Source organism: Pagrus major, chromosome 15, assembly GCF_040436345.1.
Source record: "Pagrus major chromosome 15, Pma_NU_1.0".
In the NCBI taxonomy this organism is placed as follows: Eukaryota; Metazoa; Chordata; class Actinopteri; order Spariformes; family Sparidae; genus Pagrus; species Pagrus major.
In genome coordinates, this window is record NC_133229.1 from 29,631,187 (window position 1) to 29,658,654 (window position 27,468).

A 27,468-nucleotide genomic window follows, 5' to 3' on the forward strand; every position below is an offset into this window, starting at 1 on the left:
CTTTGGGTCAAAATAATAATTAAAAAGCATACCCTCGAGGGCACTTCAGCACATTGTAGTGCACTTTGGGACACTGCAGAGGGCACTTCATCATGTCTGATCTACCACAGGGGCATCTAGGACGGCACTTTTGACGTGTGGTTATGGTTCTAGACCAGAACTGAACTTATATTCTGATGTAATTTGCTTCATGTGATTTGCCACATCTCACTTTCCTTAGAATTATTGCAACAAGTTTAGCTCATTGGTACACACAGTGTAGGACATGACGCAATGGAAAATTCAGAGGATGGATGTAGTGACACCTGCTGGCCATCTGGTCAAACAACAGGGCACCAAGCCTGGCTGTCATGACACATTTAGCTGGCACATTTATCTGGATGACTTGCAATATTGTCAGCTTATACTTCTACATATTTTTCATCACAACAAACTCATTACACAGAGGTCAAAAAGCCAAATCCACAATGTCCAGCCAACGCAGCAGAAAGCAGACCACGCTGTGGACAGTAATCATTTTCACACTTCTACGAAGCAGTGCAAATTCAGTAGCGCAGCTGTGTTTTCAAGAAATAAAGAGAGAGAATCATTATGAAAAGGTTGGTGTGAGGTGCTATGATGTCCTACATGGAGCTTGTCTGGATTCATAGTCTTACTATGACTCAGCTGTCCTGCAGCCTTGGACTATCTGCTGATTGTCATTGCTCAGCTCTGATCCATCCTCTAACACATTTTCAGTGTGGCAGAAAAACAATGATTGTTTTCACAGTTAGTCTGCTGAATCCTGCCGTGATGAACTGATGTTTTTCATCGTGAAAATGTCAAACATGGTATTCAACTTCAAAACAGCTATTTTTCTTTCAACGTCTCAGTTGACTCAAGCTGCTTATTAAATTAAGTGTAATAAAGCTCTATGTTCCAACAGTAATCAGTGTTATAGTGTTTGGTCAGTGACTCATGTCTCTCCTCCCCCTGTTCATGCAGTGGAAAGGAATTTTCCATATGCACTGATGCCACGATAGACCAAAGTCCACATTCTCCCATCAAACGCAACATGCCTTGGGTAAGCGCGTTCCCACAGAGTATTCTGTAGCTAATTAAATAGTCACAGACCAGGAAGTGTCAGTCAGAACTGGAAGCTTTGTATTGTGTAACAACATGTACTGTTGCGCTTGTTCTCCTCGATCGAGCTTCATTAAATAAGGCATCATGTCTCCTGAATCTACTTTCTCACCTGGGTTAATCTGATGAATGATGGTTCATCAACACGCAGTAAAAGAGAAAATACATTTTCTGGTATCTGTGCCCACTTTACCCAATCAAGACAGGGACCTGCATAAAGAAGTGGTCCTGTCTGCTCAGTGAACATGCAGAGAGTAGAATCCTCCCGTTCTGGTACTGACACCGGCCATGGTGGAACAAGGTAAGCTACCAATTACAGGCCAAGTGGTGAAAAAACAATTGAAGACAAGAAAGAGGCAAAGAGAGTTGCCACGAAAAAAAGAAAGGAGTTGTGCAAGTGTGGTGACAAAGAGAGGAGGGAGGCATACTGATTTATTAGTTGAAGACATCTGAAGGTTTTTATGAGGAAAAATAATTCAATTACTTGCAATTTTAACAACACACATCAAAGACTGCACACACAGTTACATCAGCAGTTTATTTTCAATAATCAACAGCAGGTTTGAGGTAATTTAAAGGCTGATTCAACTCTCGATCACAGAGAGCTGATGTTGCCATGTCCTTTAAAACTTTCAAGCGTGTTACACATTAGGCCACGCCCCAATCAGTGATGTCACATCAGACAGACACTTTGATCCTTAACAGCAAACTGGGAATCTTGGCAGCCCTTGTATACCACAAAACCACAATGTTCCAGATGGGGACCTTAGCTTTGATTTGATTTGTCAATGTTGGGGTGGAACAACATTCAGAAAAAAATGTATTTAAATATTGTTAAAGTTACTCTCTTGGTTTCCAAATGTTGTGGTCTGGACTAAGAGATCTAGAGGTTTGGATTTACTGTATCATAAGTTGTCAGACAAACAAACAAAAACAAAACAGCACACAAGAAATACTTTAGTTCCTTCCATCATTTGTGCAGACGAAGTCAGTCAGTCAAAAAAATGGATATTGAGTCTTTGTAGGACCCTGACAGTGTCCTCTCTTCTCCTCTCAGCCCTTACATGGAGGGGGAGGAATTCAGTCCTGGGGGTCATGAAGGTCTTGATGATGTTTCTGCTCCAGGTTTGTTTGTGGGGTCTAGAACAGTCCCTTCATATGTGACCTTGTTCTTAATGCCGTCCTGGATCATCCTCTGCTGCACACGAAGCTTAGCATTGGTCATCCTGCAGTAAAACCTGGACAGGGTGACACGGCAGGCAAGAAGTCATGAGAAACAAAACTGCAGTGAGAAGTGAGCTCATGTTGGGAGAATAACTCAGAAAACATAGACTGCTGGATGTCTGTATATGATACAAGTTTTTTTTCAAAATGTGAGCAAGTGTTTGTTCTGGTCAGAAAGTGAAAGCCAGACAAGAAAACGATGTCAACATAAAGACCTACCAGGACCCGAGCGTGGTGAGCATGAACCCTGCAAATCCCACGTCAAAAGACCTCTTCACCCGACCTGCGGACGACAGGACGACAGACTGAGCTCAGACAAACTTTTCCCTCACTACGTCAAAAAACCTGCATCTTTCATTGCCAGAAAAAGGAGACGACGGAAATGTTAAATGTGGTTTTTGAGTCCAAAAGATGTGCAATTTCCTTAATTTTTCATACAGAACACTTCAGTGATAGTAGACTGGTACACTCATGGAGCTGTTGCAAATCAAACCATCCAATTAATTCTCAAAATCCTGTTTCTGCTGGTTAACATTCTAAAAATGAAATAAAACTATCACGACATTTGCAAAGAAAACAAACACACACACGGTTCAGACTCAAATAAGACTCACTCGTTGCCAGAAAGTGCAGCAGACCAGCAGTCAGTGAGCCTCCAGCTCCATGCAGGATGGCGTCTCTGGCACAGGGAGTGTTCTGGACATCAAGTATCCCCAGCAGCCTGAAACCCTGTAGGACAGACAGACAGACACACAGACAATGTCCGCATGCATTCAATGGCTTCAAATCACCACTTGCACAATGCGGCTACACCTGGCTGTAAATGCGGTGTAGATGCTAGCAGTTGGATGGAAGTAGAAGTCGAGCCATGGACACGGATCAATGTTTTACTGAAAACTAGTGATATTTGATGAATGATCTGTAGGACGAATTGTTCAGTGGGAAAAGGTTGTCGGTGAGAATATTTCAGCGAAGCTTTCTACTCTCTAGTTTCGTTTCCGGGGACAAGTTAATCTTTAATGATTAAATATTTGAATGGGATTTGGTGTGAACAGGTCATTTTTGATAACGGAGAGCTGTCAGTTGTGTATGTTTACTGACTCACTAATGTTATCGGAACATACTTGTGGTACTTTAATTTAAGTCATGTTGACTTAGGATACAGCTGAATATTGTTTAACGTGATGTCAAGCTGCTGTTGACCTTCTGAAAACTGGAAACTAGCAACATTCTTCCATTTAAAATGTTTCCTGATGTCTTATAACCGAGAGGCGCTCACCTTGTTAGACTCCTCTTCTTCTCCTGCCATTATACAACTCTGTTTGTCTCCTTAAGCAAAGTTTGCTCTTAATTTGTCATTAAATAACCAATAATGTAACAATCACTTCCGTAACCATATTGTCCTTAGCGCATGCGCTGTACATACCGACTGGTCCGTCTGCTATTTGTCGCCGACTCGAAAAGAGCAACGGGCTGATGTAAAGTTCCGGTATACACGCAAAGTAGGATTAAAGGTGTACTATGTTGTTTTGGGTAATAAATTACAGCTCAAAAAGGTAATTTTGAAATATTTCAGGGTAATAATACAAACTCGGATATATTTATTTGATGAATATCTTTTCATAATGAATAAACAGTCTGTCCTCAGAGAGAACAAAGCTCCCCGAAGAGTGTTTAAAGCTAAAAAAGGCTGCTACTTAAAAGGGTCTTTGCAAACATAAGAAGTCAAACAGTATGAAATTGTGTCGTCGTTGTTGTGTTGACAGTTTGTTTATTCTGTAAACAAAGTTCGCTCATTATGTCATGAACATTTATCAATGAGGTTTATTCTTTCTGATTAAATTTCTTCCCCAAAACTACTTAGTGCATCTTTAAAAGATCGTTAAAACTTTATATTTCAAAAATGTAAAAATGTCAGAGGATAATGCTAGATGGTACTATTAAACCTGTGCATAATGAAAACATTTCCCCATTTTTTATTCCCAATTTCTATAGTTTTTATTTTGTTTGTTTGTTTATTGTGTCTGTTATCATTTTATTTAAAATATCTCCAAATATCTCCAAATGAACTAATGATGAATTTATGAAATCACAATATATCAAATCACATAATATGTGATGTAATATACATGTTCCTGTTTTTCCACGTAAACAAAATGTAAAAAAAAAAAAAAAGTACAATTTTACATCATCTGTGATTTGAAAGTGCAAAATTTGGGGAAATACACCTTAGTTTTTAAGGTAAGCGATATTTCTGCTTCAATTTTGTTTCATATTTTTAACAATGTTTGCTTCTGCAACCTAAATTCCAGACAGTATGTGGGAAAGAAGCAGCGATGAATTAAAATCCTGAGGTTGAAGTTTGGAAATGTGCTCATTTGTTCCAAACAGGAAAACTGAATCATACCGTGTCATCTCACCTTGAGTCTCTACGACGACAGGATCGATGTTATAAATAAACCATGTCAGGAGGAAGTCTGGATGTCACAGTGATCCTGCACTGATAAAACAGGATTATTACACCGGCTGCAGCAGATTACTGCCTGACGTCTTTGCCCTGCTCCATGATCATGACCACATAAAGATCAGTTTATGGGCCTGTTCAAACCGGAAACTGATCTACCACATAATGCAGCTCTTAAAGCTAATATCAACCTGTTGAAGTGTGTTCAATAGTCTTTTATTATCAAACAAACATGTTAACAGCACTTTACACACAATTCAACTAATCAATCAAACAAACAGACTTTATTGAAACGTTTAAAACAGTTTTAAAACAAAAAATAAATAAAAAACATGGGCTAAACCATAAAAAATGGCTTTAGAGACTAATGCACACCAACTAAGACACATAATAAAATGTAATACAAGCAAGAAAAATAACAGTAAAAAAAGTATATATATATATATATATATATATATATATACATATATATATATATATATATATATATATATATATATATATATATATATATATATAAAATAAATACATAAATAATAGACAATTAAAAAAAGTGATAGAAAATAATGAAATAAATAGTAAAGATAAAGATAATTTTCTTCTTTTAAATCGTTTCTTAATACATTTTAATTGTGGCTATAAGGTCACTCAGTCTGTCATATTAAGACCTATGTCTTCATTCATTACCTAATTAAACACAGTTGGTATTTTATATAATTATTGAAAAGTCCTCGTTCCCATACCGGGAGTCGAACCCGGGCCGCCTGAGTGAAAACCAGGAATCCTAACCGCTAGACCATATGGGACATATTACATTGAAATCCCCATCGTCATTGGATTCACATATATATAATTTCAATTTGCGATAAATTATGTATTTAATTCAGCCTTTATTGTTGTTGCTGCGCACTTTGCTGTGTAAATCAATAATCAGTAATACTCCCCCATCTGACCCGACAACACATACATCTTAAATGTACATGCAGGTTAAGTAAAGAAAGAGACAGAGACGCACCTTTGGACTCACAGTGTACCGCCGACGGTTCACAGGTAGTGAGGCCCGTGAAGGGGCAGCGGCGCCCTCTGGTGGTCATGTTTGAGAACAGCAGCCGATTTAAACCCAGCAGACATTTTGACTTGTGAAAGCAGGAAGAGCACAGGTGCAGTTTTTTACATTAATGATGGCTTTGTTCCATTTAGTTGAGCTTATTTCATTGTATCCAGTATTGTGCGTGCTGACTCACTGACACGGGCTCCTGGGACACTTCATCATCGTTAACATCATTGGTAACACCTGTGCTTTTCCTGCTTTGACAGTGAAAATGTTTGCTGTGAAAAAGATCTGTTACATCCACCACAGCAGCCGACTGAACAAATCAAAACACGTGACAGGTCAGGCCAAAACAGCTAAAACAACAACAACAATAATAATAATAATAAAAGTACAATTTGGAGTATTTCCATGTTCTGCTGCTTTATACTTTCACTCCATTTTGAAAACAAATATTGTACTTTTACTTTGATGTGTGACTTTCACTTGTATCAGTGTAATATTTTAACACAGTATCTTTGCTTTGATGACTTTATGATCCTGCAAATAAAGAATCATTTTATACAAATACAGACAATAAAACATAACACAAAACAAAACAATATTTGATATTATGACAACTTTCTGTCTAAACTGTCACTTTGGACCCCTTGTTGGTTGTGATTCTTACATCACAGTTCAGCCCAAAAGCTTCCACAGCCGACACAAAAGTATAAACCCTCCTCTCTGCTTCAAACCTACAACTTGCTCCTTTTAATACCATTCTAGTAGTTGAGCGTAACAGGATGCACACAAATGTTCCCTCAGGTAACCAGGGCTGACGTCCAGTATGAGCACGTTTCATCCTGGATACCAGGCTCCTCTGTGCTGTATAAAGACTGAGGAGGACACCTGGCCTCAGCACACTGCCTGCAGATAACAGAGAGGTAAGTCAGACTAACAACCAGCGAGAGATTCATTGCATTTATCTGAACTTGATTTATTCATTTCTATTTTTTTATTTGGCTGAAGCGTTGTGGAAGAATTGAAGTTAATTATTTCAACTCCTGAGTTATGAATAGAAGTGAACAACTGTAGTCAGCTGTAGTTCACAGTATGATAAGTACCACCTCACAGTAAGATGTACTGTATATACAGGTTGTCGTTAATGATTTTATTTATGGTTAACAGATAATTATGAATGCTTCATGGATGGGGCATGTGTTTTAACTCTTTACAGGAAGGTGGAACACTCATTAAAGCCTCTTTCTTGTTAAATTTAAGCTCAAAAGGGAGCACGAGTAGAGGATTTAGACCAGCCAAAGGGTTTTATTACATGTTTTGTTCCTCTCAACTCAACAACTCAAACACACTGTTGATCCTCTGTATCAGACTGCAGATAACTATAGTGATGCTTTTTCGTCTGAAGACTCGATTTCAGATCGTATTTTTCCAACATTTATTATCATGTCTAAGTAAGAAGTGAAGTAAAATGTTGGTAAAATGTATTATTCTATTATCTTCAAATACTTTTATATCCAGTAACACAAATAAGTTAATTTGCTTCATTCATTTGCAGGACTTTAAACTTTAAAGGACTTTATTTGTTTTTAATGATGCACAAAAAGGATTCAGGAATCTATACTATAAAGATTTTACAAATTGTGGAAAGACAAAGAAAAATAGATAGATAAAAAAAAAATAGATTGATTGATTGATTGATTGATTGATTGATTAACTGACTAACTAACCCACCTCCTCTCGTGCAGGATGACGGCTGTGCAGGTCAGCAGAGTGATGTTCCCCTTCATGTTGAGTTTCTTTCTGGGAGCCTCAGCTTCCATTTGGCCCCTGGCTCCTGCAGGTAAATGAGTCAGTCAGACAGTTATGAGTTGTTAATTTCATGTAAAGAACCTTTTTTCTGCAGCTCATACAGAATTTTATCATTAAAAAAATGCAGATTTTTAATGATGAAATTCTGTATGAATTACTTTTTTAGAAAGTAACAAAAAAGGCAAGAGATCCTTTTTGTTTTGGCTTCAAACGAGCATTAAGTAACATCTTTTTGCAGTCCAGAGCTTTAGTTTATGTTCAGGTAGATGTTTGGGTGCTTTGATTTGTTCCCATCCCCCCCTAGCACAGCCCAGACTGTGCCCTGATCTGTAATCCATGAGGCGGGCTGTCTTTGATAGTCAAATTCAGTTGAGCATCATCGGCCAATTTTAGCCGATCACAGATCTATTGGCGGGGGCGTATATGTTGTCCGTTATAGGAAAACTATTTGCGTATTACAGAACATAATGCAGAGGGGTACTTTTGAAAGATTAAATTCCCAGTAAAGTTTAGGGTTAAGGGACCACTTCAAAAACATAAAAAAACACTACAAAGAAAGAGGTGTGTTGTATTAAACAGGAAATGTGCTAATGAACATCATGCATGCTAAACCTTCAGTGATGTGGTCAAACTGTTCAGCTGAAGTGTTAGCAGGGCCTCTGTGAGTGACAGTTTGTGACATTTTTCTGGTCTTCCATCACCAGCGGCCTTCCAGCTGCCGCCCTGCCAGCTCATCAACCAGACGGTGTCTCTTGAGAAGGAGGGCTGTCCCAAGTGTCACCCAGTGGAAACAACCATCTGTAGTGGTCACTGCATCACCAAGGTATCGTGGGTAGCGTAGGAACGAAGGTCATAGTTGTAGGAAAAGATCGCACATAAACCCCGGTGTCCAGAGGGGAGGTCCTGTGTGTGACCCATCCAAACTCCCCAATCACTCCATGACTTGGACTTTTCTCGCTCTTTATACGACTGCACTCGAAGGGTATACACAGCGTCAAACTTCAAAGCATAGGGACACTGACCAAGGTGTGTGGAACATTTTTTTTTAGTGTGTGGAACCGAGTTCAAAAGAAAACTTTGTTTTTACCACTCGGTTACACACAAGAAAAAACGTTTTTTTCACCTGGTTCCACACAAGAAAAAACAAATTTCACTCCGTTCCACATAGAAAAAACTTTTTTTTCCCTTATCAGTTCCACACAGGAAAACAAATGTTTTCCTTATGAAAAAAAAAATCACTGTTCCACACATGAAAAAACATTTCCTTGTGAAACATTTTATTTTTTCACTCCATTTCTCACAAGATTAAAAAAAAAAAAATGCTTGTGAAATATTTGGTGTTTTCACTCCGTTCCACACAGGAACGAGTGGAACGAGTGAAGAAATCTTTTTATTTTTTCTCCTGTCTAGAATGAACTGAAAAAAAACCTTATGAATTTTCATTTTCACCCAGATTACACATGAAAGAAAAAAAAGATCACTGTTCCACACATTTCACAAGGAATTTTTTTTCATGTGTGGAACTGGGTGCAAAAGAAAACTTTTTTGTATCAAAGATTTTTTTCCCCCTGTGTGGAACAGAGTGAAAGTACTTTTTCCTTGTGTTTTTAACGGAGTGAAAAAACAAAACAAATTCACAAGGAAAAATGTTTTTTTCATGTGTGGAACTGAGAGAAAGAAAAAAATTCACAAGGAGAAAACAAAATTCTGTTTGGAACTGAGTTTTAAAAAAAAAAGAAAATTCAAGTGAGAAAAAAAAAACTTCTTAGAAATGGATCACCAGAAAAAAAAATTCTCACTTGCCCCTCAGGGCTTCCACACATTGGAGTATTTTATGTATGCTGTATTACATGTGGAGGGATCTCTCAATGTTTTGTTTTGGTCTTTGCATTCCTATTTTATTCAGCATGTTTGGGCCGACCTAAATCTGAACCTTTTGCTCAAAGAATGGCTGAATCTGTGATCGTTTAGATCAGCCCCCGTCAGATGATGTGTAGGTTAAAAGCACTGTTGCATTATTCTTAAGAAAAAAATCACCTTTTACTTTGTCTCCCCTCCAGGACCCAGTGATGAAGACCCGGTACGTTTATCAGCATGTGTGCACGTACCGGGACTTACACTACAAGACATTTGAGCTTCCTGACTGTCCACCTGGTGTGGACCCGACCGTCACCTACCCTGTGGCAGTGAGCTGCCACTGCGGCCTCTGTGCTATGGACACGTCTGACTGCACCTTTGAGAGCCTGGAGCCCAATTTCTGCATGAATGACATACCTTTCTACTACTAGTCTCAAGTAATGGCAGCATAAAGCCCTTTAAAGTACACTATACATATAGAAACTGTGCATCAATTGTTGTAAATAAAGATTGCGCAAAGAGTTAAGTTTTCTGTTTCTTGTGCGAAAAACTAGATAGAATAACCAGGCTGAAAATTTACATTTACATTAAGGGCATTTAGCAGACGCTTTTGTCCAAAGTGACTTACAATAAGTACGTTTGTCACAAGACAGAAACCACAACGTATCACGTCGAAAAAGTAAGAATGAAAAAATAGATATTTTTTGAGAACTTTGTCATCACACCTAACCAGCACACTTACCCAACTGGTTTTATTTCATTATATTATGTTGCAACTCTGACTGTGGCAAACCAACTCATGTTGTTTAATTTTTTTTTACATCAATTCACAAGCAACTTCCATCTGATTTAACTTTCCACCCAGCAGCAGGGTACAGGGAAGTGAGTTGGTAGTTGGAGGTGGGTCCTTTTTTTAATTGGGTGGAGAGCAACACTGAGGAGACCAAAAGAGTCAAACTTCAAGGTGCAATAGTTGAACATTTATTGAACAATTTTTTGAATGCATTCAGTTTAAAAGAGGTCCAAATATATTAAAGTCCCAGCGTCCCTTAAAACCTGCAGTCCAGTGTGGGTGCAGCAGAGAAAAGGTGGTGGCTCTCTCTCTCTCTCTGCCGCCTGGTACACCACCGTCCTTGCTCCACACTCTCTCTGTGTCTCTCCACACACCTCTCTGTCCTCTCTGTCCTCTCTGTCCTCTCTGACGAAAACAGCTCTCATTAACTATGTCTTGAGCGTGTGACGCTCCACTGTTCGTGCAGGACACAGTGAGAGGAATGTCACAACTCATCAAAAAGAAAAAAAAAAGAAAGTTGACCACACATCTACGTCAACGATCTATGATGGAAAACATATACAGGAAATAGCCATGTCTCTCTCTCTCTCTCTCTCTCTCTCTCTCTCTCTCTCTCTCTCTGTCTCACTGTTTTCTCTTAAAAACAAAGTCTAATGTTGTCTCAATATTTCTTTCACAATTTTCTTCTGAATTTCCATCAGCATGGGGGAGGAGATAATGACTGAGTTTTGATTTTTGGGTGAGCTGTTCCTTAAACGCGTTTTTAGATGGTTATTCAAGTGAGGCAACACCACATTTTACATAACTTGCGAAACCTGTTGTTTCCTCATTAAAACATCACTTGTTTCACAGAGAGCATCGTAATTAACACAATAAAGTCCCAGTCCTAATGTGTATATGTATGTATATATACATATATATATATATATATATATATATATATATATATATATATATATATATATATATATATATATACATATATATATATATATATATATATATATATATATATATATATATATATATATACACACACAGTTTTGGATAAACAACTACATTGAAATAAAGATTCAGGAGTAAGACAGCGGGGCAGCTCCTTTCTCTCCCTCCCTCTTTCTCTGCCTCCATGAAGTTGACTTTATAAATGTTGTCATCGTTCATACTGATGAACTGCAGATATCATTGCTGTCCATTCTGCTGCTGTCATTGCTGTCCATTCTGCAGCAACACACAGAGGCCAGAAACTTGTCTATGGTCCCTTTCCTCATGAAAACATACAGAAATAAGTCTGCAAGAGGACTCAACTGGACAAACAAAAAAGAAAGGTCGCTGATAATGTAATTACCATATCCCAATTGCCAAATGACAGTGGGCATGAACAGCAGCATGTAAATAAGCAGCACAAGGACCAAAATCCCTACAATTCTACGTTTTTCAGCAGAGGGGACACGGCTGGCAGACAGGGCTTTGATGGTCCCGACCAGGGAGAAGATGAACAGTGGGAGAGGAAGGAGGAGATAGGTGGAAACAATGATAGAATAGACCTCATGATTAATCCAGTAACTAGAACTGATGAAGACAGGAAGGACCCAGACCACGATGCAGACCACTACAGGGGTCTTGATGGTCCGTTCGAAGCTGTACCACAGTGGACGGGCAATGACCAAATACCTGTAATACAAGATGGACACATAGTGTTTGAGGAGTATGGTTCTTCCACATGCTGCTGAGGCTCCTGTTTGTTAAATTAATAAATTGTTAAATTTCCAATATGTCTTGTTTCTTCAGACTTCAGTCATCCAATCCACCAAACAACACCAAACAAGAGTCAACAGCAGAATAAGCTGTTCGGCAGAGAAGATTTGGCAAATTTTTCATGGGCGCAACCCACATACTCAGCTCTGCTGCTCATCCCACAAATGCATGTTCCTTACAAATGTGGCACCATTTAAAAGGGAAATAAACAGGCTTTCCAACGGTATAAGATTTGTTGTTAAGAAGCATTGTTACAACAAAGAAATAATCTACCAAACACACATTTCCTTACTTTTTGTGCTATGTTAAGTATTATAATGGTCAAATAAAGAAGTAGCTACACACATAATAGATATAGATATCGACATATACAGATATATAAACAGGTTGTTACCTTTCCAGTGCGACACACACCATGAAGCCAACACTGGCCATCAGACCTACATCATAAAGATAAAATCCAAATTTAAATATGATCGATTCTTCCTCTCCTGCCACCACCACAATCAGGCAGCAGAGCTGAATGAGGTCGGAAATGAGAAGGTTGATGACGTAGATTGGAGCAACATGATCCTTTCTCATCTGCAGGGAAACATTGACAAAGGTAAAGAAAATGTTAACAATAGGGAGGAACAGATACATATGCTCAACATCAGTATTGGGCCTGTCTGCAAAAAGAAGACATTCGGCGATGCCAGTGGTTGATGTTTATCTCTGCTATGTGTTTGTAAGGATATGTAAGTACTGAAAAAAATCATATTATCTCATCATCGAGTAGGAAGTTGTAAACAGGCTACGAAGGCTTTTAAAGCAGTTACTTTTCAGAAAAAAGAATCTTTTAATAATGAAGTATTTTTTTCCTGACGATCAAGATCCTTTACAGAAAGACTGTACAGCAGACACATGACACAGACAGTTAATAAGTTAAGAAAGGCCGATGGAAATGATAATGCATGTCACCACATCCACGCTAAAGAGGGTGTGTTTGTTACCATCATGGTCAGAGGTGTTGTTGCTGTAATTATAGCTGTTGCCCTGTGAAGCGTTGGTAATGTTGGATCCTTCCATTCTTCTGAGTTAAACCTGTTGTTTGTGAGATCACATTATAGAAAGGAGCAAGATTTTTAATTTTTTTACCTGACATTGTTCAGTGATATCATGAAAGTAAACACAAATACAGTATACCTAATCTACCCAAAATCATATCAAATCCATACATTCTGTATTTTTAGTTTCATACATTGATATAAATATTCATACAAATTTATTTGACTCATGACTGTTTACAGATCTTATCATCTCTGCAATTAAGAGAAAACAGCAAAATTTACCTTTCTAAGGCTGAAAGATCCAACTTGAATGAGTTCCCTACACGTCTGATGTTTTGTCCTCTGCATACAAAGACACAATATTAAATATGCTGAGTGACAACATGCAGTAATTTCCTGTTAGTCTACTTCTCCTCTTCTGAAGAAGTGAGATAAAAGGAGTCAGGCACAGATATGCTCTGTTGCATTTTAACAGTTTCCGCTCAAGTGCTTTTGGATGAATCATTCTGCTGTGGTTGAAACATGCCAAATATGGTGAATTTGAATGAATAAAGGTTTAATTTGCGAGTCGCTTTACTAAACTTCTGTTACACAGTGAAAGTTTAAGATGCATGATCCCCTGTTATATATCAACACAAAAGTAAACTGGGTTAAACTCTTCATTGAAGTCTAGAAAGGGGAAACATTCAGTGCATTAGACTTTACTGACTTGAAAACTATTGGTGTTATTTGTTGTCTCTGTCACACCCTATATTTTATGGCAGAACACAATTTGGAAATTTAAAAAACACAAATCAACAAAAAACTACAAGATCATCTGTGGTAACTGCAGGTTTGGGCTTTATGTTCATTTATCAGGTTTAAATTAAGAAAGTTAGTCGAGGGCAGACATTCACATTTGTGTCTAGAAACAGATTTTTATTTCAATTTCCAGAAAATGGACTTGGTCCACAACAGTCTTTGGATGAGTCTTTACAGCCATCTGAAGATCTGAAGGCAGCAGGAAACTGTTCCATCTGATTTCTCGAACTGAAGTGTTGCACATCACACCACCGTTCTGTACAGCAGATCAGCCAATTAAATTTTGTGAAACCATCCTCAGACTGCTGAGAAAATAAAATAACAAAGTAAGTGGGAATCAGCTCATGCATGTCAAGTGTTTTGTTTAAAGATAATCTCTCTTGTCGGTTTTGCAGTTTAAATGAGTCAGCATCAGCTGAGCTTGTTGCAGGTTTAAATACCCTCAATGAGATGGATCACACTGTTTATCCTTCTCTCATATTATTTACATCAAAGTTTCAGATTTAACCACTGTTGTCTGCTGTTTTATCTTTATCTACTGAAATATAACTAAAGTTTCACAGAAGATTAAAGAAATAAATGCATAAACTTTAATGAATGCAACACATAGCATAAAACATGCTGAAAACATGCAGCTTGTCAGTGATGCCGTTTGCCAAACTGTCAGTCAGCAGATGTCAGTGATCCCTAGCAGCAGCTTCATGTTTTTCTGTGTCTACTTCTCAAACTATGTATTTTGAGGATATATAAAGTAACTCCACAATTGACCTCTTTAGACAAAAGCGTCTGCTAAATATAATTGTGACTGTAAACTAAAATAGATACTCAAAAAAACTGATACACATATCAGTAGCTATTAGCTCATCAGAGAGCCAAAGTATTTAGAGAAAGAGTCTGACATTTTGTTAAAAAACACAACTTATTATTGCTGGATCTCTGCAAAGAAGCAGCTATCACATTTTTGTCGAGAAACAGATTTTTATTGAATTTCAAGAAAGTTCAACATTTCACATAAAATTACAAATACTTATGTGAGATTCTATCCATGATGCCAAGCACACAATAGCTGCTCTGAATCTCAACCTAAAAACTAGCATGCCTACCACTGAAAAAACAAAAATTAAACTTAGATTGAATAAAGATAAAGAAATAGTACACACACACACACACACACACACACACACATATATATATGTATATATATATATATGTATATATATATATGTATATATATATGTATATATATATATGTGTATATATATATATATATGTATATATATATATATATATATATATATATATATATATATATATATATATATATATATATATATACATATACATACATCCTTTTATCTACAGTTAGGCATCTCATTGGAAATCATATCAGTAGATGACAGTATCTGTCTCGGCTCTATCCTTTCTATTTTCCTACATTTCTCCTTCTCTTTTCTCTCCTTTCTCTGCCTACGTGAAGCTGACTGTGTGAATGATGACATCATTCACACTGTTGAACTGGTGATATCATTGCTGTCCATTCTGCTGCTGTCATTGCTGTCCATTCTGCAGCAACACACAGAGGCCAGAAGCTTGTCTATGGTCCCTTTCCTCATGAAAACATAAAGAAATAAGTCTGCAAGAGGACTCAACCAGAGAAACACATAAGACACGTATACGAGGTGGTGAATCTTCTTCTCTGCCATGAACCGAATGATGGCTGGCAGAAACAGCAGTGTGTAAATAAGCAGCACCAGGACCAAAATTCCCACAATTCTTCGTTTTTCATCAGAGGGGACACGGCTGGCAGACAGGGCTTTGAGAGTCCCACCCAGGAAGAAGATGAACAGCGGGAGAGGAAAGAAGAGCAAAGCCCCAATGATCACTGAGGAATTAACACCCCCCAGCGCCAAAAGTGTGAAGAAACTGACAGGAGAAAGGACCCAGACCACGACACAGAGCACCACAGAGAACTTGATGGTGTGTCTGAAGCGGTACCACAGTGGGCAGGCGATGACCAGATACCTGTAAAACAAGAGGAACATACTGTGTTCAAGAGGCTTCACAGTTAGTATATAGACATATAATTGTAAGACAAAAGTAGCAACACACATACTGGTGAGACAGATAGTTACCTTTCCAGGGCGACGCACAGCATGAAGCAAACACTGACCATCAGACTACTCCAGTAGATATGAATTACAATCATAAACATCACAGCCCTTCCTGTCACCATAGGGATCATGCAGCAGAGCTGAATGAGGTCTGAAATGAGAAGGCTGATGACGTAGACCGGAACAACATGATCCTTTCTCACCTGCAGGGAAACATTATAATACAAAATACACAAACTTGAAGACTTTTAAAATGTTTTTCTTTGAGTTCTTACTAAATGGTGCCACTAACCTCAACTGTTTAACAGAAGGCTGGAAAGGTGCCACACATGTAAACTGCATGTGTTTACTATCCAATAAACATCATGTTAATTTTAATATTGAAGTAAATTATTCCTGTACATTAAGATCAGAGCAAGATCCGTCACAAACAGACAAACTGCACAACAGACACATGACACAGACAGTTATTAAATAAATCTCAGTCAAAAGTTACATACCAGAGAATAAACAGCATAGACGGCCACGAGGGTCAAAGGAAGGCCGATAGCAGTTATTACACATGTCATCACATACATGATGAGCTCGACTTCTCCATGAAGCTCATCGGGATTTGAATTGTTGATGTTGCTGGAATCATTGTAGTTGGAGGTGATGTTGCTGTAGTTAAAGCTTTTGTCCTGTGAGGTGCTGTTGATGTGGAAATCTTCCATTCTTCAGAACATGTGATAGAAAAGGAGCAAGTGATTTAATATCCACCTGACGTTGTTCAGTGACATCATGAATGTAAAACACAACATTAATATACCCACAATCAAATCAAAAACTGCTGTGTCAATTAAGTTTTATATATTAATATAAATATTAATTTAAAATAATTTAATGACGTTTGCAGCTCTTCTCATCCCTATGAGAAAAAAAAAGTAAAGTTATAAAATTCTTAGAAAGTTCTTGCTGAAAGACTCCACGTTTCTTAATTATCTTCCGACTGGTCAGTGCAATTTCACATAAATTCAGTATGCCTATAGTATATCCACAACCATATCAAATGAAACTGCTGCAGTTCTTATCATCTCTACACATGAGAATAACATAAGATAATTTACCTGTGAAAGCTGAAAGACCACCTGAATGAGTTCCCTGCACCAACGTCCGATGTTTTGTCCTCTGCAGACAGACACTCTACATTAAATATGGTAGGTGACAACATGCAGCATGTTCCTGTAAATTGTCACCTCCTCTTCTAAGAAAGAAAGAAAAAAGTAGCCTGACACGAATATGCATTACGCAGATCGTCTTGTGAAATTCTTTGCAACCATCACCAAACTGTTACAAAATTACCATGGAAAACCTTTTTGCTCATGTGCACATGAAAATTATCATTTTGATTAGCACAGTTTAGTTTAGAGGGGTGTTTATAAGGGGCCAAACAAGCTTCAGTCCACTCCGGCCGTCTTATACAGCACAAATATGTGCTTAAACTGAGAGTACAAACGTTTTACTCACAAATCCAGGATTCATCTACATTTACTTACCTGGACAATTTAGATCTGCCTCAGACCATGTGTACACACAAATGATGAAGGCCTGGATGTCTTAGAAGCCCGGACACCTTTAAACCTAATGCATAGCAAAGTAAATGTGCATTCATTAAGGTTTTAATACACAACAATATTTAAATACGTGAATTTACAGTACGGTGCTATTTTCATTTGAATCAAATGTTAATGCTTTTCTGTTTGCATTGTGGTGAAAAAACACTTTCCGGGGTAGGACGGAGTGAATACACAAAAAGTTTCACAAGGATTTTTTTTCATGTGTGGAACTGAGTGAATTTTTTGTTTTACAAGGAAAACATTTATTTTTCCTGTGTGGAATGGACTGAAAAAACTACCTTTTTTCACCTCGAGTTAAGGGGAGCTACTATAGATCAGCTGACGACCTTCCACCCTCAGCCTGAGTTTTAGCAGGACAGCCTACTGAACACAGAGGAAGGAAAATAAAAACACGAAGTTGACTAATAGGCACCCAGTCCACGATCCTCATCATGCAGAGAAAAACCACGACTGCTGTCTCTTCCTCCGAACTGGTATTTCTTGAGAACTTTGTCATCACACCTAACCAGCACACTTACCCAACTGGTTTTATTTCATTATATTATATTGCACCTCTGACTGTGGCAAACCAACTTATGTTGTTTAAATAAAGAAGTCAGTCAATAATTGACCATTTTACATCAATTTATAAGCAACTGCCATCTGATTTCATTTTCCACCCTGTAAGATAGTTTTCCACACAACAGCAGGGCACAGTGAAATGAGTTGGTAGTTGGAGGTGCCTGTCGCCTGCATCTCTTCATCCAACAGCTGACTGTGGCTCCCTCTTCTGGTTCATTGCTCCTTGTAATGTTGAAAACTAATCCACTGTCAAAATGTAAGGGGGAGTTTAATGCAAGGGGGAAAGGTGGGTACTTTTTTAATCGGGTGGAGAGCAACACTGAGGAGACCAAAAGAGTCAAACTTCAAGGTGCAAAAGTTAAAAATTTATTGAACAATTTTTTGAATGCATTCAGTTTAAAAGAGGTCCAAATATATTCAAATCCCAACATCCCTTAAAACCTGCAGTCCAGTGTGGGTGCAGCAGAGAAAAGGTGGCGGCTTGTCAGTCTCTCTCTCTCTCTCTCTCTCTGCCGCCTGGTACACCACCGTCCTTGCTCCACACGTCTCTCTGTGTCTCTCTGTCCTCTCTGTCCTCTCTGACAAAAACAGCTCTCATTAACTATGTCTTGAGCGTGTGACGCTCCGCTGTTCGTGCAGGACACAGTGAGAGGAATGTCACAACTCATCAAAAGGAAAAAAAAAAGAAAAATGTGTTGCTTAAGTTGACCGAACATCTACATCAACGATCTATGATGGAAAACATATACAGGAAATAGCAATGTCTCTCTCTCTCTCTCTCTCTCTCTCTCTCTCTCTGTCTCACTGTTTTCTCTTAAAAACAAAGTCTAATGTTGTCTCAATATTTCTGTCACAATTTTCTTCTGAATTTCCATCAGCATGGAGGGAAGAGATGTGTATATATGTATATATTCTCTCTGATTGTGGTTTCTTTCTTGTGACAAACGTACTTATTGTAAGTCACTTTGGACAAAAGCGTCTGCTAAATGCCTTTAATGTAAATGTAAATTTTCAGCCTGGTTATTCTATCTAGTTTATTGCACAAGAAACAGAAGAAAGAAGAAGAAAACTCTTTGCACAATCTTAATCTAATGACTGAGTTTTCATTTTTGGGTGAGCTGTTCCTTAAACACGTTTTTAGATGGTTATTCAAGTGTGGCAACACCACATTTTACATAACTTGCGAAACCTGTTGTTTCTTCATTAAAACATCACTTGTTTCACAGAGAGCATTGTCATGATACAAGTATACATATCAGAAATAGGGGGATCAACACAACAAATGAATGGCTTGAATGATCAGATGTGGCTCTTGCACATCTGATGGATTTCTGGCATGTCAGATATTTCAGCTGGCTGTCCTTCAGTTTGAGAAGTTCTCATTTGAAAGTCACTAATTTACTGTAAGTTCAGTCATTAATCATAGTGGATAAACAACATTAAACAGCCCTGACTGTATTTGTACAACAGTGCCTGTAAATGTTGTTAAGATGTCACCTGGAGACGAAACATCCTGAACACAAAGAGAAGCCTGTTGATTACATCAGAAAAAACTACTCAACTGTCTTGCGCAACAGAGTCGCTTCACTAAACTTCTGTTACACAGTGAAAGTTTAAGATGCATGATCCCCTGTTTTTATATATCAAGACAAAAGCGTATAGGGTTAAACTCTTCATTGAAAAAATATAAACGTGAACATAAACTACAAGAGACACTCAAGCAGATACAAGTCTTATCTCTATATATATATATATATATATATATATATATATATAAAAATATATACATATATTTACACACAGTTTTGGATAAACAACTACATTGAAATAAAGATTCAGGAGTAAGACAGCGGGGCATCTCCTTTCTCTCCCTCCCTCTTTCTCTGTCTACATGAAGCTGACTTTATAAATGTTGTCATCATTCATACTGATGAACTGCAGATATCATTGCTGTCCATTTTGCTGCTGTCATTGCTGTCCATTCTGCAGCAACACACAGAGGCCAAAAACTTGTCTATGGTCCCTTTCCTCATGAAAACATACAGAAATAAGTCTGCAAGAGGACTCAACTGGACCAACAAAAAAGAAAGGTCGCTGGTAATGTTAACATCTCCCAATTGCCAAATGACAGTGGGCATGAACAGCAGTATGTAAATAAGCACCACCAGGACCAAAATCCCCACAATTCTTCGTTTTTCATCAGAGGGGACACGGCTGGCAGACAGGGCTTTGATGGTCCCGACCAGGGAGAAGATGAACAGTGGGAGAGGAAGGAGGAGATAGGTGGCAACAATGATATAATAGACCTTATCATTAATCCAGAAAATAGGACTGATGAAGACAGGAAGGACCCAGACCACGATGCAGACCACTACAGGGGTCTTGATGGTTCGTTCGAAGCTGTACCACAGTGGACGGGCAATGACCAAATACCTGTAATACAAGATGGACACATCGTGTTTGAGGAGTATGGTTCTTCCACATGCTACTGAGGCTCCTGTTTGTTAAATTAATGAATTGTTAAATTTCCAATATGTCTTGTTTCTTCAGACTTCAGTCATCCAATCCACCAAACAACACCAAACAAGAGTCAACAGCAGAATAAGCTGTTCGGCAGAGAAGATTTGGCAAATTTTTCATGGGCGCAACCCACATACTCAGCTCTGCTGCTCATCCCACAAATGCATGTTCCTTACAAATGTGGCACCATTTAAAAGGGAAATAAACAGGCTTTCCAACGGTATAAGATTTGTTGTTAAGAAGCATTGTTACAACAAAGAAATAATCTACCAAACACACATTTCCTTACTTTTTGTGCTATGTTAAGTATTATAATGGTCAAATAAAGAAGTAGCTACACACATAATAGATATAGATATAGACATATACAGATATATAAACAGGTTGTTACCTTTCCAGTGCGACACACACCATGAAGCCAACACTGGCCATCAGACCTACATCATAAAGATAAAATCCAAATTTAAATATGATCGATTCTTCCTCTCCTGCCACCACCACAATCAGGCAGCAGAGCTGAATGAGGTCGGAAATGAGAAGGTTGATGACGGAGATTGGAGCAACATGATCCTTTCTCACCTGCAGGGAAACATTGACAAAGGTAAAGAAAATGTTAACAACAGGGAGGAACAGATACATATGCTCAACATCAGTATTGGGCCTGTCTGCAAAAAGAAGACATTCGGCGATGCCAGTGGTTGATGTTTATCTCTGCTACGTGTTTGTACGGATATGTAAGTACTGAAAAAAATCATATTATCTCATCATTGAGTAGGAAGTTGTAAACAGGCTACGAAGGCTTTTAAAGCAGTTACTTTTCAGAAAAAAAGACTCTTTTAATAATGAAGTATTTTTTTCCTGACAATCAAGATCCTTTACAGAAAGACTGCACAGCAGACACATGACACAGACAGTTAATAAGTTAAATCTTGGTCATAATGTACATACCAGAGAACAGACAGCATAGATGGCCACAGGGGTCAAAGAAAGGCCGATGGAAATGATAATGCATGTCGCCACTTTCACGCTAGAGAGGGTGTGTTTGTTACCATCATGGTCAGAGGTGTTGTTGCTGTAATTATAGCTGTTGCCCTGTGAAGCGTTGGTAATGTTGAATCCTTCCATTCTTCTGAGTTAAACCTGTTGTTTGTGAGATCACATTATAGAAAGGAGCAAGATTACCTGACATTGTTCAGTGATATCATGAAAGTAAACACAAATACAGTATACCTAACCTACCCACAATCATATCAAATCCATACATTCTGTATTTTTAGTTTCATACATTGATATAAATATTCATACAAATTTATTTGACTCATGACTGTTTACAGATCTTATCATCTCTGCAATTAAGAGAAAACAGCAAAATTTACCTTTCTAAGGCTGAAAGATCCAACTTGAATGAGTTCCCTACACTAACGTCTGATGTTTTGTCCTCTGCATACAAAGACACAATATTAAATATGCTAAGTGACAACATGCAGTAATTTCCTGTTAGTCTACTTCTCCTTTTCTGAAGAAGTGAGATAAAAGGAGTCAGGCACAGATATGCTTTGTTGCATTTTAACAGTTTCCGCTCAAGTGCTTTTGGACGAATCATTCTGCTGTGGTTGAAACATGCCAAATATGGTGAATTTGAATGAATAAAGGTTTAATTTGTGAGTCGCTGTACTAAACTTCTGTTACACAGTGAAGTTTAAGATGCATGATCCCCTGTTGTTATATATCAAGACAAAAGTAAACTGGGTTAAACTCTTCATTTAAGTCTAGAAAGGGGAAACATTCAGTGCATTAGACTTTACTGACTTGAAAACTATTGGTGTTATTTGTTGTCTCTGTCACACCCTATATTTTATGGCAGAACACAATTTGGAAATTTAAAAAACACAAATCAACAAAAAACTACAAGATCATCTGTGGTAACTGCAGGTTTGGGCTTTATGTTCATTTATCAGGTTTAAATTCAGAAAGTTAGTCGAGGGCAGACATTCACATTTTTGTCTACAAACTTCAACTTCAATTTCAATTATAGACAATTTCAATTTCCAGAAAATGTACTTGGTCCACAACAGTCTTTGGATGAGTCTTTACAGCCATCTGAAGATCTGAAGGCAGCAGGAAACTGTTCCATCTGATTTCTCGAACTGAAGTGTTGCACATCACACCACCGTTCTGTACAGCAGATCAGCCAATTAAATTTTGTGAAACCAACCTCAGACTGCTGAGAAAATAAAATAACAAAGTAAGTGGGAATCAGCTCATGCATGTCAAGTGTTTTGTTTAAAGATAATCTCTCTTGTCAGTTTTGCAGTTTAAATGAGTCAGCATCAGCTGAGCTTGTTGCAGGTTTAAATACCCTCAATGAGATGGATCACACTGTTTATCCTTCTCTCATATTATTTACATCAAAGTTTCAGATTTAACCACTGTTGTCTGCTGTTTTATCTTTATCTACTGAAATATAACTAAAGTTTCACAGAAGATTAAAGAAATAAATGCATAAACTTTAATGAATGCAACACATAGCATAAAACATGCTGAAAACATGCAGCTTGTCAGTGATGCCGTTTGCCAAACTGTCAGTCAGCAGATGTCAGTGATCCCTAGCAGCAGCTTCATGTTTTTCTGTGTCTACTTCTCAAACTATGTATTTTGAGGATATATAAAGTAACTCCACAATTGACCTCTTTAGACAAAAGCGTCTGCTAAATATAATTGTGACTGTAAACTAAAATAGATACTCAAAAAAACTGATACACATATCAGTAGCTATTAGCTCATCAGAGAGCCAAAGTATTTAGAGAAAGAGTCTGACATTTTGTTAAAAAACACAACTTATTATTGCTGGATCTCTGCAAAGAAGCAGCTATCACATTTTTGTCGAGAAACAGATTTTTATTGAATTTCAAGAAAGTTCAACATTTCACATAAAATTACAAATACTTATGTGAGATTCTATCCATGATGCCAAGCACACAATAGCTGCTCTGAATCTCAACCTAAAAACTAGCATGCCTACCACTGAAAAAACAAAAATTAAACTTAGATTGAATAAAGATAAAGAAATAGTACACACACACACACACACACACACATATATATATATATATGTATATATATATATATATATATATATATATATATATATATATATATATATATATATATATATATATATATACATACACATATACATACATCCTTTTATCTACAGTTAGGCATCTCATTGGAAATCATATCAGTAGATGACAGTATCTGTCTCATCTCCATCCTTTCTATTTTCCTACATTTCTCCTTCTCTTTTCTCTCCTTTCTCTGCCTACGTGAAGCTGACTGTGTGAATGATGTCATCATTCACACTGTTGAACTGGTGATATCATTGCTGTCCATTCTGCTGCTGTCATTGCTGTCCATTCTGCAGCAACACACAAAGTCCAGAAGCTTGTCTATGATCCCTTTCTTCATGAAAACGTACAGAAATAAGTCTGCAAGAGGACTCAACCAGAGAAACACAGTAGACAGGTAGAAGAGGCTGTAACTCTCTGCCATGAACCAAATGATGGCTGGCAGAAACAGCAGTGTGTAAATAAGCAGCACCAGGACCAAAATTCCCACAATTCTTCGTTTTTCATCAGAGGGGACACGGCTGGCAGACAGGGCTTTGAGAGTCCCACCCAGGAAGAAGATGAACAGCGGGAGAGGAAAGAAGAGCAAAGCCCCAATGATCACTGAGGAATTAACACCCCCCAGCGCCAAAAGTGTGAAGAAACTGACAGGAGAAAGGACCCAGACCATGCCACAGAGCACCACAGAGAACTTGATGGTGTGTCTGAAGCGGTACCACAATGGGCAGGCGATGACCAGATACCTGTAAAACAAGAGGAACATACTGTGTTCAAGAGGCTTCACATTTATATAGAAATATAATCGTAAGACACAGAAGTAGCTACACACATACTGGTGAGACAGATAGTTACCTTTCCAGGGCGATGCACAGCATGAAGCAAACACTGACCATCAGACTACTCCAGTAGATAGGATCTACAATCATAAACATCACAGCCCTTCCTGTCACCATAGGGATCATGCAGCAGAGCTGAATGAGGTCTGAAATGAGAAGGTTGATGACGTAGACCGGAACAACATGATCCTTTCTCACCTGCAGGGAAACATTATAATCACAAAATACACAAACTTGAAGAATTTTTCAGTGTTTTTCTTTGAGTTCTTACTAAATGGTGCCATTAACCTCAACTGTTTAACTGAAGGCTGGAAAGGTGCCACACATGTAAACTGCATGTGTTTACTATCCAATAAACATCATGTTAATGTTAATAATGAAGTAAATTATTCCTGTACATTAAGATCAGAGCAGGATCCATCACAAACAGACAAACTGCACAACAGACACATGACACAGACAGTTATTAAATAAATCTCAGTCAAAAGTTACGTACCAGAGAATAAACAGCATAGATGGCCACGAGGGTCAAAGGAAGGCCGATAGCAGTTATTATGTATGTCACCACATCCAGGGGGTGCTCGACTTCTCCATGAGGCTCATAAGGATCCGAATTGATGATGTTGCTGGAATCATTGTAGTTGGAGGTGATGTTGCTGTAATTAAAGCTTTTGTCCTGTGAGGTGCTGTTGATGTGGAAATCTGCCATTCTTCAGAACATGTGATAGAAAAGGAGCAAGTGATTTAATATCCACCTGACGTTGTTCAGTGACATCACAAAAGTAAAACACAACATTAATATACCCACAATCAAATCAAAAACTGCTGTGTCAATTAAGTTTTATATATTAATATAAATATTAATTTAAAATAATTTAATGACGTTTGCAGCTCTTCTCATCCCTATGAGAAAAAAAAAGTAAAGTTATAAAATTCTTAGAAAGTTCTTGCTGAAAGACTCCACGTTTCTTAATTATCTTCCGACTGGTCAGTGCAATTTCACATAAATTCAGTAAACCTATAGTATATCCACAACCATATCAAATGAAACTGCTGCAGTTCTTATCATCTCTACACGTGAGAATAACATAAGATAATTTACCTGTGAAAGCTGAAAGACCACCTGAATGAGTTCCCTGCACCAACGTCCGATGTTTTGTCCTCTGCAGACAGACACTCTACATTAAATATGGTAGGTGACAACATGCAGCATGTTCCTGTAAATTGTCACCTCCTCTTCTAAGAAAGAAAGAAAAAAGTAGTCTGGCACGAATATGCATTACGCAGACTGTCTTGTGAAATTCTTTGCAACCATCACCAAACTGTTACAAAATTACCATGGAAAACCTTTTTGCTCATGTGCACATGAAAATTATCATTTTGATTAGCACAGTTTAGTTTAGAGGGGTGTTTATAAGGGGCCAAACAAGCTTCAGTCCACTCCGGCCGTCTTATACAGCACAAATATGTGCTTAAACTGAGAGTACAAACGTTTTACTCACAAATCCAGGATTCATCGATATTTACTTACCTGGACAATTTAGATCTGCCTCAGACCATGTGTACACACAAATGATGAAGGCCTGGATGTCTTAGAAGCCCGGACACCTTTAAACCTAATGCATAGCAAAGTAAATGTGCATTCATTAAGGTTTTAATACACAACAATATTTAAATACGTGAATTTACAGTGCGGTGCTATTTTCATTTGAATCAAATGTTAATGCTATTCTGTTTGCATTGTGCTGAAAAAACACTTTCCGGGGTAGGACGGAGTGAATACACAAAAAGTTTCACAAGGATTTTTTTTTCATGTATGGAACCGAGTGAATTTTTTGTTTCACAAGGAAAACATTTATTTTTCCTGTGTGGAATGGACTGAAAAAACTACGTTTTTTCACCTCGAGTTAAGGGGAGCTACTATAGATCAGCTGACGACCTTCCACCCTCAGGCTGAGTTTGAGCAGGACAGCCTACTGAACACAGGAAGGAAAATAAAAATATGAAGTTGACTAATAGGCACCCAGTCCACGATTCTCATCATGCAGAGAAAAACCACGACTGCTGTCTCCTCCTCCTAACTGGTATTTCTTGAGAACTTTGTCATCACACCTAACCAGCACACTTACCCAACTGGTTTTATTTCATTATATTATGTTGCAACTCTGACTGTGGCAAACCAACTCATGTTGTTTAAATAAAGAAGTCAGTCAACTATTGACCATTTTACATCAATTAATAAGCAACTGCCATCTGATTTCATTTTCCACCCTGTAAGATAGTTTTCCACCCAGCAGCAGGGCACAGTGAAGTGAGTTGGTAGTTGGAGGTGCCTGTCGCCTACATCTCTTCATCCAACAGCTGACTGTGGCTCCCTCTTCTGGTTCATTGCTCCTTGTAGTGTTGAAAACTAATCCACTGTCAAAATGTGAGGGGGAGTTTAATGTAAGGGGGAAAGGTGGGTACAAAGGTGCAAAAGTTAAAAATTTATTGAACAATTTTTTGAATGCATTCAGTTTAAAAGAGGTCCAAATATATTCAAATCCCAGCGTCCCTGAAAAACCTGCAGTCCAGTGTGGGTGCAGCAGAGAAAAGGTGGTGGCTTGTCAGTCTCTCTCTCTCTGCCGCCTGGTACACCACCGTCCTTGCTCCACACTCTCTCTGTGTCTCTCCACACACCTCTCTGTCCTCTCTGTCCTCTCTGTCCTCTCTGACAAAAACAGCTCTCATTAACTATGTCTTGAGCGTGAGACGCTCCACTGTTC

At 38.1% G+C, this 27,468-nt stretch overlaps 6 protein-coding genes and 1 non-coding gene across 9 annotated transcripts; 1 reads left to right on the top strand and 6 right to left on the bottom strand.

The window, feature by feature from the left end:
- Window positions 1-1,641: 1,641 nt before the first annotated feature.
- cox20 (cytochrome c oxidase assembly factor COX20) lies at window positions 1,642-3,759 on the bottom strand. Its single transcript, XM_073482435.1, has 4 exons — window positions 3,626-3,759; window positions 2,961-3,075; window positions 2,566-2,629; window positions 1,642-2,360 (listed from the first exon to the last, which is right to left on the bottom strand). The coding sequence occupies exons 1-4, from the start codon at window positions 3,653-3,655 to the stop codon at window positions 2,216-2,218; spliced, it is 354 nt and encodes a 117-aa protein (XP_073338536.1). The 5' UTR covers window positions 3,656-3,759; the 3' UTR covers window positions 1,642-2,215.
- A 1,785-nt stretch (window positions 3,760-5,544) lies between these two features.
- On the bottom strand, window positions 5,545-5,616 carry trnae-uuc (transfer RNA glutamic acid (anticodon UUC)). The gene has a single exon. It is a non-coding gene; the product is annotated as a tRNA-Glu (tRNA).
- Window positions 5,617-6,080: 464 nt separating this feature from the next.
- Window positions 6,081-10,051, top strand: lhb (luteinizing hormone subunit beta). 3 transcript variants are annotated; one of them, XM_073482433.1, is made up of 5 exons: window positions 6,081-6,097; window positions 6,669-6,787; window positions 7,610-7,704; window positions 8,378-8,496; window positions 9,734-10,051. In XM_073482433.1, the coding sequence occupies exons 3-5, from the start codon at window positions 7,611-7,613 to the stop codon at window positions 9,959-9,961; spliced, it is 441 nt and encodes a 146-aa protein (XP_073338534.1). In that variant the 5' UTR covers window positions 6,081-6,097; window positions 6,669-6,787; window position 7,610; the 3' UTR covers window positions 9,962-10,051. The 3 variants fall into 3 exon arrangements, with proteins under 3 accessions (XP_073338534.1, XP_073338533.1, XP_073338535.1); XM_073482432.1 differs by lacking the exon at window positions 6,081-6,097 and adding an exon at window positions 6,107-6,202; XM_073482434.1 differs by lacking the exon at window positions 6,081-6,097 and adding an exon at window positions 6,530-6,571.
- Window positions 10,052-11,437: 1,386 nt separating this feature from the next.
- Window positions 11,438-13,149, bottom strand: LOC141009058 (uncharacterized). Its single transcript, XM_073481467.1, has 3 exons — window positions 13,042-13,149; window positions 12,476-12,663; window positions 11,438-11,997 (listed from the first exon to the last, which is right to left on the bottom strand). Exons 1-3 carry the CDS (start codon window positions 13,147-13,149, stop codon window positions 11,484-11,486), a joined length of 810 nt encoding a protein of 269 aa, XP_073337568.1. The 3' UTR covers window positions 11,438-11,483.
- A 2,284-nt stretch (window positions 13,150-15,433) lies between these two features.
- On the bottom strand, window positions 15,434-16,620 carry LOC141009059 (uncharacterized). Its single transcript, XM_073481469.1, has 3 exons — window positions 16,543-16,620; window positions 16,064-16,245; window positions 15,434-15,953 (listed from the first exon to the last, which is right to left on the bottom strand). Exons 1-3 carry the CDS (start codon window positions 16,618-16,620, stop codon window positions 15,434-15,436), a joined length of 780 nt encoding a protein of 259 aa, XP_073337570.1.
- Window positions 16,621-20,102: 3,482 nt separating this feature from the next.
- LOC141009060 (uncharacterized) lies at window positions 20,103-21,864 on the bottom strand. Its single transcript, XM_073481470.1, has 3 exons — window positions 21,688-21,864; window positions 21,131-21,318; window positions 20,103-20,652 (listed from the first exon to the last, which is right to left on the bottom strand). Exons 1-3 carry the CDS (start codon window positions 21,862-21,864, stop codon window positions 20,142-20,144), a joined length of 876 nt encoding a protein of 291 aa, XP_073337571.1. The 3' UTR covers window positions 20,103-20,141.
- Window positions 21,865-24,096: 2,232 nt separating this feature from the next.
- Window positions 24,097-25,412, bottom strand: LOC141009061 (uncharacterized). The gene is made up of 3 exons (XM_073481471.1): window positions 25,200-25,412; window positions 24,720-24,901; window positions 24,097-24,610 (listed from the first exon to the last, which is right to left on the bottom strand). Exons 1-3 carry the CDS (start codon window positions 25,410-25,412, stop codon window positions 24,097-24,099), a joined length of 909 nt encoding a protein of 302 aa, XP_073337572.1.
- Between the last annotated feature and the right edge of the window lie 2,056 nt (window positions 25,413-27,468).

Excerpts from the sequence above, each read along its gene's own strand:
- cox20 (XM_073482435.1), bottom strand. The coding sequence starts at position 3,655 with ATGGCAGGAGAAGAAGAGGAGTCTAACAAG. Across the intron at positions 3,076-3,625 it reads AAGAAGAGGAGTCTAACAAG|GGTTTCAGGCTGCTGGGGAT; the intron begins GTGAGCGCCTCT and ends TCTGTCCTACAG. Across the intron at positions 2,361-2,565 it reads CTCACCACGCTCGGGTCCTG|GTTTTACTGCAGGATGACCA; the intron begins GTAGGTCTTTAT and ends CACCCTGTCCAG.
- lhb (XM_073482433.1), top strand. The coding sequence starts at position 7,611 with ATGACGGCTGTGCAGGTCAGCAGAGTGATGTTCCCCTTCATGTTGAGT. Across the intron at positions 7,705-8,377 it reads TTGGCCCCTGGCTCCTGCAG|CGGCCTTCCAGCTGCCGCCC; the intron begins GTAAATGAGTCA and ends TTCCATCACCAG. Across the intron at positions 8,497-9,733 it reads GTGGTCACTGCATCACCAAG|GACCCAGTGATGAAGACCCG; the intron begins GTATCGTGGGTA and ends TCTCCCCTCCAG.
- LOC141009061 (XM_073481471.1), bottom strand. The coding sequence starts at position 25,412 with ATGGCAGATTTCCACATCAACAGCACCTCACAGGACAAAAGCTTTAAT. Across the intron at positions 24,902-25,199 it reads TCTATGCTGTTTATTCTCTG|GTGAGAAAGGATCATGTTGT; the intron begins GTACGTAACTTT and ends GTTTCCCTGCAG. Across the intron at positions 24,611-24,719 it reads CTGTGCATCGCCCTGGAAAG|GTATCTGGTCATCGCCTGCC; the intron begins GTAACTATCTGT and ends CTTGTTTTACAG.
- LOC141009059 (XM_073481469.1), bottom strand. The coding sequence starts at position 16,620 with ATGTATGTGATGACATGTGTAATAACTGCTATCGGCCTTCCTTTGACC. Across the intron at positions 16,246-16,542 it reads TCTATGCTGTTTATTCTCTG|GTGAGAAAGGATCATGTTGT; the intron begins GTATGTAACTTT and ends GTTTCCCTGCAG. Across the intron at positions 15,954-16,063 it reads CTGTGCGTCGCCCTGGAAAG|GTATCTGGTCATCGCCTGCC; the intron begins GTAACTATCTGT and ends CTTGTTTTACAG.
- LOC141009058 (XM_073481467.1), bottom strand. The coding sequence starts at position 13,149 with ATGGAAGGATCCAACATTACCAACGCTTCACAGGGCAACAGCTATAAT. Across the intron at positions 12,664-13,041 it reads CCCTCTTTAGCGTGGATGTG|ATGAGAAAGGATCATGTTGC; the intron begins GTGACATGCATT and ends GTTTCCCTGCAG. Across the intron at positions 11,998-12,475 it reads GTGTGTGTCGCACTGGAAAG|GTATTTGGTCATTGCCCGTC; the intron begins GTAACAACCTGT and ends CTTGTATTACAG.
- LOC141009060 (XM_073481470.1), bottom strand. The coding sequence starts at position 21,864 with ATGGAAGGATTCAACATTACCAACGCTTCACAGGGCAACAGCTATAAT. Across the intron at positions 21,319-21,687 it reads TCTATGCTGTCTGTTCTCTG|GTGAGAAAGGATCATGTTGC; the intron begins GTATGTACATTA and ends GTTTCCCTGCAG. Across the intron at positions 20,653-21,130 it reads GTGTGTGTCGCACTGGAAAG|GTATTTGGTCATTGCCCGTC; the intron begins GTAACAACCTGT and ends CTTGTATTACAG.